This window comes from Panicum hallii, chromosome 5 (assembly GCF_002211085.1).
Source record: "Panicum hallii strain FIL2 chromosome 5, PHallii_v3.1, whole genome shotgun sequence".
In the NCBI taxonomy this organism is placed as follows: domain Eukaryota; kingdom Viridiplantae; phylum Streptophyta; class Magnoliopsida; order Poales; family Poaceae; genus Panicum; species Panicum hallii.
Window position 1 is genome coordinate 49608516 of NC_038046.1, and position 9338 is coordinate 49617853.

The 9338-nt window shown below is 51.5% G+C and overlaps 1 protein-coding gene across 1 annotated transcript; it reads right to left on the reverse strand.

Annotated features, from left to right (window-relative positions):
* Positions 1–5069: 5069 nt before the first annotated feature.
* Positions 5070–7996, reverse strand: LOC112895420 (WAT1-related protein At1g09380). Its single transcript, XM_025963370.1, has 5 exons — positions 7821–7996; positions 7316–7378; positions 6037–6577; positions 5770–5921; positions 5070–5654 (listed from the first exon to the last, which is right to left on the reverse strand). The coding sequence occupies exons 1-5, from the start codon at positions 7994–7996 to the stop codon at positions 5423–5425; spliced, it is 1164 nt and encodes a 387-aa protein (XP_025819155.1). The 3' UTR covers positions 5070–5422.
* Positions 7997–9338: the final 1342 nt, after the last annotated feature.

Consider the following 9338-nt stretch of genomic DNA (forward strand, 5'->3'; position numbering starts at 1 on the left):
TCGACTACTTCGCGCTCTCTGCGCCTGGAATCGATCACGAACCGTGCATCGTGTCCTTCATTGATTCGCTGGCGCAGGTCTTCTGGAGGAGGCCGGTGATTGGCCTGTCGCGGGTTACCCCCTGGAGGTGGCTGCTGCCTCCCGCCAGGGGCCTGACTCCCGTGAGCGTTGTCGTTGTTGCTGAGCTGAGGTCGAGGATGGCCGCCTGCCGTTCGACTGTGAGCCTGGCTTCAGCTTTCGCCCACGCGCTCCTCCCTGAGGGTAGACGCTGGGTTTTGTTGATCAAGCTGAATCCAAGCCCTCTGTGCGTAACGAAGTGCTTGACGCTGGTTTGGATCATTACTGCGCTCGAGTATAGCCGAAACCCTGGCGATGTTGGCCACCGGAGTCCTGAAGCCTCGCTCGCTTACGGCAACGAATTCGGCGTCAAGCTCACGATGCATAGATCGCATACGCTCATTGACCCTCTTTCGGCGGGCTGCGCGAGCTCTGTTCCTGCTCCTCCGTGCCTCACGATTGGCATCATTTTCATCGCCGGTGTTGGCTGTGGCCTCATCGTCAGATACCGCATCAAATTCGATGATGGGCAGGTCGCCATCGTCCTCGCCTTCTTCCGCCATCAGCACCTGGCGTGAGATGAGCTCATCAGAGCTCGCGTCGACTAGCTCGGTCGACTCCTTCGCCACGGTGGCTAATGGCCTGCCCTCCTGAAAAGGCAAAGGCTCGAGGTGTGCCACAAGTTGGTCTTCGGCCTCGAGTAGATCAGAAAATTTCATGCCCTTCCGATGCACGAAACGCCCCTCCGGGGTGGAGGTGATCATCAGACCATTGGCACCAAAACAACCCGAAGCCCCCCGACGTGCGGTGGCTTCGGGCTTTCCGAGTTGGAGTAGAGTGTCCAAGTTCTCCTCCAATGTGGAAAGGGACTCGGATATGTCGGCCTCCTAAAGATCAGTGGCCAAATTGCGTAGACCAAGTCGTGATTGGCTACGCGAGTCCTCAGATTGGAATGAGTCCAACCTAAGGAAGGTTGTTGCAGCGCTGGATGAAGTCGTGCTGTAGCAGACTCCTCCTCGGTCCTCGTAGCGGATCCATGGATTGACAAGTCGTCGAGATCATCAACGGACTTGTCGAGGTCGCTATGAGAACCCGCCGCAGGAGTTTTCGGCTTCATGTCGACGAGGAATCGATAGAAACTGCCCGCACCATCTGCGACGCAAACCCACGAGCCAAAAACAAACATCGTGCCCTGAGAGGGTACTTACCTGGTGAACTAGAAAGATACCATCGAGTTCGCCGGTGGATCTTCGATGCGCTCCCCTATCTGGCGCGCTAGCTGTCGGTATTTTACCGACTGCCCACCGAGGGGTATACCCAAGGTGGTAAGTTTAGCTGAGGAGACGCCGAGATCAGGAACTCGAAGGTGCAAGGAACACAAGACTTAGCCAGATTCGGACCGCGAGATGCGTAATACTCTATGTCCTGTATGGTGGTTTGTATTGCCTTGGGTGTAGAATGTTGTGTTTTGAGGGGGTCCCTGCCCCCACTTATATATCCGGGAGAATAGAGTTACATGAATCCTAGCCCATTGCTAGCCAAGGAATCGTACTCGAGTATAACTCGAGTAGTTTTCTTCTGTACCGACTAGATTTATCTCCTACTCATACGAGTAGAGAACAACATAAATAAGAGATAAGACAGGCTTTATCTCCTAAGCATGTTTAAACTACATTATGTACATAGTCCCGTGGCCTCGCGTCTGACAAAGAACACTCTCTCTTTCCACCTCACTCTTTCTACCTTTGATTTTCCTATAACGGAGACCTCCCTTTGGACTATAAAAGGGAGGGTCATCCGCCTAAGAAAGACACCTCGACAGATCTCGATCATACCATATCAACCACTCACAAGCTTGTAACTTCCCAAACTCTCAGAGCACCTGAGCTTAAGCAATACAACCGACTGACCCCCGATTGGACGTAGGGCACGATTGCTTGAACCAGTATAAATCTTAAGTTATTGTGTGCTAAGCCACCTCCGATCACGACGCGCAATTCACACTTTGAGTTGGTTTAGCACTGGCCATGTCCGGAACCGACAGATATGAACCAATTGGCTGATATTGATACATAATATTAAATCTAGACTCGATGTTTAAGCGTACATCGGCTGGGAATCTGATGTAAAAATGACTTATCGGCCAGTTCCCCGATAAAAACCATCGGCTAGCAGTTCGATGAGGATGAAGCGATTATTGAACACTACCTTGTCGTAAAAGAATCACAAAACCGATAACAATTAATCTACCATCACCACCAATCGGATCGGATCTAACTGAAACAGTGTTGACAGCAGAGCGATAAGCTAAAGGCTACAAACTGATAAATCTAGTTACGACAAGACACAGTTTCAATAAATGCTCAAATAAGACCAAAATAAGAAACTATCTGCTAATAAGAACTAATCCGATGCTTTTAATAAAGAAATCAATCTTTTGCTAGGAGTTGAGCAACAGATTTATAAGGCGATAGATCTAAACAAAGCCAGTCAAGATAACTTTGATTCTATCAGATCTAGCAAGAGGTCAAATGATGCAGCCTTTACAAAGACTTGATAGGAATCGATAACTGGTAGGCAAATATACCAACTCAATGAGAGCAATCCAAGATATCGAGGCGATGCAGCCTTCAACTACGCCAATATAGCCGATACAATTGCCAGGGTCGGCGGAACTTAGGGCTTACCCCTTCGCTGGAGATCAAAGCGATGCAACCCCGTGTCAGGTGCCAAGGTTCGCCGATGAAGAAAACATCGGAAAAAAGGGTGGCCATGCGCCGAAAAGTTGTGTTGTATTAATCGGAAGATAAATTACAATGACCCTAGGTGTACATATTTATACCTATGGATGGATACTAGTACTTATTAGACACGACTCAAACTTTTCTAAAGATAAAAGGAAAAACAACTTACTCTGCCTAATTAATAGATAAATCTAAACTGTCGTGATGTGGTCTTCGCGATTACTTCTTTAACTTGGTCTCTTTTGGATAAACTTCCATCAGTTGATTGACTTTTTTCCTTAACCGAATCCTATAAGAATCTTATCAAATTTTGGTATCAACACACTCCTGTTTGGATGGGCTGGTGCTAAAGTTTAGCACTTTCACCCATTAGCACTTGATCCAAACAGAATATCAGGAAACAATCTAGCCATTTGGAGATACAAAGAGCGACGGATCAACTATGCCTGTCGTGATCCAGCACCTTGCTTCATGGATAAAATCCTTAATCAGACGAGGGCTAAGGGCCTTTGCTTTGAAGACACTATATTATTCCAATAAAGTTAAATTTTCCAAATTGTGAGCATGAGTAAAGAGTTAAAATCCTTCATAATAATTGATTTTGCGACTAAGTTCCAACCTTTTAGATACCAATTCCTGTCCCAGAAGAGTAGCCTACAACTCGCTCAATGCGTGGCATGGAAAGATGTATGCCTATACCATATGAGTTGTCTTACCTGTGAACCCGTTAGGGTTTGTTTCTGATCTTTCGATGAGAGACGTGAGATAACTTGATTGATGGAGGAGACGGCGTTCACGGCCCGACTACAGCCTTCAGGATTCTACGCCTTAGCAACCGATACACCACCTTCTATGGTTACCGCGATCTTTTAGAGCACGACACCCGGCCACTAGGGCACTTATCCTGCAAGCAATCAAAAAAGAACAAAATATAAGATGTAATTGAAGGTCTCAAACTGAATCTCAAATATCGTGGGGTTCCGAAAATAAGTAGACGGGCAGCTAGATCAGCACGTGCGCCTACAAGAAAGTAGCAAAAGCTAAACTTCTATCTAACAAAACGCAAGTGTTCTTGGCGGCGGCTAAGGATTATAAGGAAGTGGAAGAATGACCACAAGGGTGCTGGGGTCATATCCCAACCTTAGGACGCGTCCGAATTAGACTCAACTTGATACACGGCCTATTGGCCAAAATAGAGTGACGCAACACCGTGGGCTGGAAAGGACTGTAGTAAATCGACGATTGCGATTGACTCCGAATAGATATGGAGGTGATTCTAGATCCCTTGGAAAGTAGATTTGATAAGCTTTTCAGGAAGTACTTGAACGCCCAAAACGGAGTTCGGAAGAAGTCGTGGCGACCGTCGCAACTCGTATCTATCCTGCAGTCCGAATCCAGCCTACGCGATGCCTCTTCTCTTTTTCTATCCATTGTTCCTGAGTAAAATAAAAGTGCACGTGTCTCCATTGTCTAAATATGATGTATCTGAGTTTAAGAGTGAACTTACTTTATGGTAAGCCAATGAGCATGAGCGCGAGTAATATAATCAAGTGGTGTTGGCGAAGCAGACGCTAGTGTAGATGTGGATGCATCGTTGATGGTGATATCCTCGGCACCTATTGCTTTCACTCATCGTCTAGCAGTATGAAGATGAGTACTATACTAATCTCCTCGTCTCGAAACATAGGCCGTTTTAATTTTAGTTTTAAATCAGTTTGATTTAAAGTTTCTATAACCAAAATAATGCACTGTCAAGATTTATTTTGTGATTGTTTTTACGAAACTAATTTGATGATATAGATGTTAGTATATTTTTCTATAAATTTAGTTAATTTTTTAAAAAATAGACCTAGGAGTAAACTAAAAGGCTCTGTATTTTGAGCGGATTATACAAAATTCAAGCCTCTAATGGAAAAAGGCCACCTAGAAAATTTTGATAGAGTTGGACAAAGTGAAGCTACGATTTAAATGACGTCGTATCAGTGACGTACTTGCGTGTTGACCCCTTCTCTCTCTTTTATCACCCGGCCGAATGGCTGCCAGCGTGGGCTGTCTCGAAAGGGTCCTCTACCTACATGGGCCCAACCTCCTTAAGTGTGCTTCATGGGCCCACAGAAACTAGGCTGAAGTATACTTACCACTTCCCGTTCTACTACTTCCTAATTGCTGATGATTCGCTTTCGGTATGATTTGTTTCTTCAGAATCGTGTGCTTCAACCAGGAGGATTTCTTGGGAAATTTCCAAATTCAGTGAAAATTTGAGGTAAGACTTCGAATGGAGCAAGAGCAACAAAATCAGATCAGAGATCACCCAAGTAGCACAAGCCCATGAGCACTAGCACCACGAGACCCAAGCTAGCAATCCTCCCACAAGTGCGGTCTCCTATTCCGTTTTCTGACAGTCTGATCAGGCTGCCGAAACTGCAGCCGTATACATGTATGCTATATGTCCTCCGATCATCGCCGCCGGCGTCTCCCGGTTCTTCCACTAAACTACTTCGCCTTATTTTCCCCACGCCCCTCCTCCGAGATCTCTGACGCGTCCAACTGACACGCCGTTGGCCGAGCCCAGGTGGGGCGACGTCAGCTTGAGCGTCGCCGTCGCCCGTCGCGCGCGCCGGTCAGTTGCTGCCGTTCCGGGGCGCCTCCTGCTTGGGGTTGGTCGCGGAGAACACAGGCAGGCTGACGGCCTCGACCCGGTTGCTTGCAACCGCGGCCTTCCCGTTGAAGGCCAGCCCAACGGCGGCCTCCTCGTCGCCCTTGTCGTTGTCGAGGCCCGGCTTGTCCATCTCCCTCCCCTTGCCCCAGAGCACCATGTACAGCCCGGCAACGATGAGCGCGGACCCGATCGCACTGCGGCAGTAGTGAACAAAGCGTCGATGAGCAACGGGACGTCACGATTAATTTCTGTCCGACCGCATCAGAGATCGTCGATTTTCAAGGAGAGCAAGTTTTGACTTTTGATCACCTTCCGACGTGGATCTTCTCGCCGAGGATGGCCCAGCCGACGATGGCGACGACGACGAGCAGCAGCGGGCTGAACATGGACACGTACAGCGGCCCGCGCACCTGGATGCACCACGACATGACCGCGAACCCGATCCCGGACCCCACGATCCCCTGTATTTTGTTGTTCGTACATGGATGCACGCAGCGTGTGAGAATCCAACGCAGAATTTTCGTTTCTGTGCTTTAATCCAAGAAGAAGAAGGAGGGCAAGTAAGATCGAGCTTACGATGTAGAGCACGGAGTAGAGCCTGATGTCGAACCCGAGCTTCCAGACGGCGAGGCTCCGGTCCATGGCGGCGCTGACGCCGGCGCACTGCGCGCCCGCCATGACGCACATGATGGCCGTGCTGGTGTAGGGCGCCGAGAAGCCCTCCGCCATCCTGGACTGCAGGATGAACCAGACGGCCCATGCGACGCAGCTGCCGATGATGAGGACGTCGCCGGCGACGGCCCCGGAGTGGCCGCCCGCCGCTGCCGCGGGCGCGGACGCGGAGGACGTGTGCTCGGCGAAGCTCCAGTGGATCGGGGACGCCCAGAGCCGGAGCACGGGGCCCTTGTAGAAGGGTATGATCATGGAGCCGCCCACGCAAACCGCCGTGCCGACCAGCTTGGCCTGCCCCGCCGGCGTGCCGGGCCGCACCGTCTCCATCTTGAGCGCGGCCGCCATGACGAAGGTGAGCGCCGGCAGCGTGTTGGTGAGCGCGCACGCCACGGTCGGGGTGGTGGACTTGAGCCCCACGAAGTAGAGCACCTGGTTCAGCGTCGCCCTGCGGACGCACGAAGCACGGCGATCGAGCGAGGTCAGCAGTGACATGACAGATAATTGGACATTTGGACCCGACAAATATAAAAAAAACTGTGCCTGGATTTTCAGACTGAACTTGCAAGTGCCATGCTCTAAATCTGGGCTGTCTCGACCAGGTCTGACTATGTTTCGATGGGTTACGCACTGGTAAGACTCTGCACTACTACGACGCCCTGTGTTAGTTATGTGTGGTGGATCGATCAAGTGGCACGTCACATCCGGAAACACCCCCAGAAATTTGCAGACACCCGTTTCATCTGAAAAGCGCTTTGTTTACCTGCAATCTCTGCAATAGTTTCCCCTAGGTTTTGGCTGATGAGCCGGCTGGGACTGTATTGACAATCAGCATTCGGTCGTGGCTGAGCGTGGCAACGGCAAAGCCAGCGCGACACCGAAAGCAGGCCTGTCCCTTTTCTCCGGAAGCAGAGCGAAGCCCGTGTACCGCACAAATGTGGCAGACGGGAGCAACAGAGAACCGAAGGAGTTGCAAGCAAAGCAACTGGCCTTCTCCCTCACGAAACGGACTCGTTCGGCTAGGCCGCTGGAGCATGGCAGCAGGGGCGTGTGAGGCTGACACTTGCAGGGCCTTGCCTACCCAATTCCAGGAGGTCGCGGCTGCAAGTGGCCACCGTGCGCGGCCTGAACCTGCAGCGAGCGATACGGAATGGAGGAGAGGGGCGAGCGCGGAGGACGTACGTACCCGAAGATGGAGGAGACGAAGATCTGGAGGAGCACTTTCTTGGTGACGGTCGCCCCGCTTCTCCTGCACGCAGTGGGTTCGAGACGACAAGGCACAGTTAGTGGCGAGCGGCAGGACAGCTAGCTAGCTAGGACTCGCATTCACAGCAGTGTGCAGAAAGAGAAGCAAGCAATCCATTCATGGAATGTCTAGATCGAGAAGCCACCGATTATATTGTTCTCCAGTGAATGCTGATGAGATCAATAACTGTTTCTCAAGTAGCACCAAACAGAACAGCTGATCAGTGGACTGAGCAAGCAACTTTTTTTTTCCTAAAAGGAAAGGAGAACGGCTCGATCCGAGAAAGCACTGAAACGTCCAGTGAACTGAACCGAAGCACCACTAGAGATCTGCTCAAGGCCTCAACTAACAGGTAAGCGTGCATGCATGCATCTTGACACTGACACTGTCACTCAAACCAAAACGATCGGCGGCATGCAGAGGGAATATAATCGTTGTTACACACCTCTCGAGCAGGTAGGCGACGGGGGCGATGAAGGCGGCGGCGATGAGGTTGCGGTAGGCGATGAGCACGTAGGGGCTCATGCCGGCGTCCAGCGCCAGCTTGGACACCACATTCATGCCGGCGAAGCCCAGCTGCACGAGCACCATGGCGACGGGGGGCACGCAGTCCTTCCCCATGGCCGCTGACCGATCAATCAATTGAGCTCGCTCCTTCTCCTTCTCTCTTCTCCCTCTATTTAGATTCCTGCTAGCTCACTGACGAACTACCTGTGCTACGCTGCGCCAACGTACAGTAGCTGTTCTTGAGAGGAGGGATTTGGGGGGCGGTGGTGGTATTGATCACTGACGAGCTAGAGACCGGGAGGCCGGCCAGCTAGTGGTGCTACCAGCACGAGGGAGATAGGCGCAGTGAAGTGCAGGGGAGGGGAGAGAACGCGTGCGTATATATAGGTGGTGGCCAGAGCCCAGAGGGATCGGGGGGAGAGAGAGAGAGAGAGCGGGCCGAAGCGTTGGAGAGAGAGGTGGTGGTGGTGGTGGTGGCGATGACTTGCCGCAGTGAAACCTGGCAGGTGGTAACCGAAGAAGGGACGAGCCCGCAAGCGAAGGAAAGGGCCGTCAGCTAGCTAGCGAGCCTGCGTGCTGGTAGTGGTCGATAGGCGCGCAGCTGGCCCCGCTTAATTGTCACAAGCAACAAGCAAACGTGTGCGGCCGATCCACCCGTGCGAGCTGTGGCGACCACCAGCAGCCAGTGTCAGTGATGCCGCCGCCGCCGCGTGCGCAGGTAGTCAGGTACCATGGCCGGAAAGATACACCAGAAGCGTCATTCCTTCTGCTAAGTTTGCTTCCTGCATATCGTACACACATCTTCAGGTTTCTTGCTCGGCTCTCCCACTGCGCGCCCATCCAAACGAACGCGCGCGCCTGCTGTGTCAGGGTCAAGGCAAAGCCCTTTTGCCACGTCCCCGATCATCAGCATCAGCTCTCGCGGCAACCGAAACCGTTCGGGAAGCCAAGAGGCCGGCACGGCCACGGGTTCGTTCTCTTCTTCCTTGCTACCACCATGCGCGTGTGACATAAGATTCTTCCCCCTCCTCTGAAACCGCTCTCCATCCTGAACGAGGGATGGAACGCACTACCTGCCACCACTAGTACTTCACCCACGCATCTACCGGCGCCGATCCTGAGCTCTCGATTTGGAAGCAGCTGGTTCCTTCAAATGGCCTAGACGATCCAACTGCGCTGCAGTTCAGGAATAGGTCAGGACAGCTAGCCGGGCTGATCATGCCGTTGCTGCGATCTCCCTTTCGACCTGAACGCCAGAGGGAAAGCTGGAACCAAAGAGGCATCGTGGATTCTGTTTTGCGCCTGCGATATTATTCCGATAACGTATACGATTTTTTTTCGTTTTAGCAGTAATGCATCGGTGGCGTATAGAAGTAGATTGTGTGTCCAAACAAATTTGAGTTGGATCCTAGTTGGACGGCCGTTTGACCTATCATTTTCACGTAACTAAGTAGCT

Coding starts and splice junctions, on each gene's coding strand:
- LOC112895420 (XM_025963370.1), bottom strand. CDS start 7,996: ATGGGGAAGGACTGCGTGCCCCCCGTCGCCATGGTGCTCGTGCAGCTG. Junction 7,379..7,820: donor GTCGCCTACCTGCTCGAGAG/GTGTGTAACAAC, acceptor CACTGCGTGCAG/GAGAAGCGGGGCGACCGTCA. Junction 6,578..7,315: donor TTCGTCTCCTCCATCTTCGG/GTACGTACGTCC, acceptor GTGCGTCCGCAG/GGCGACGCTGAACCAGGTGC.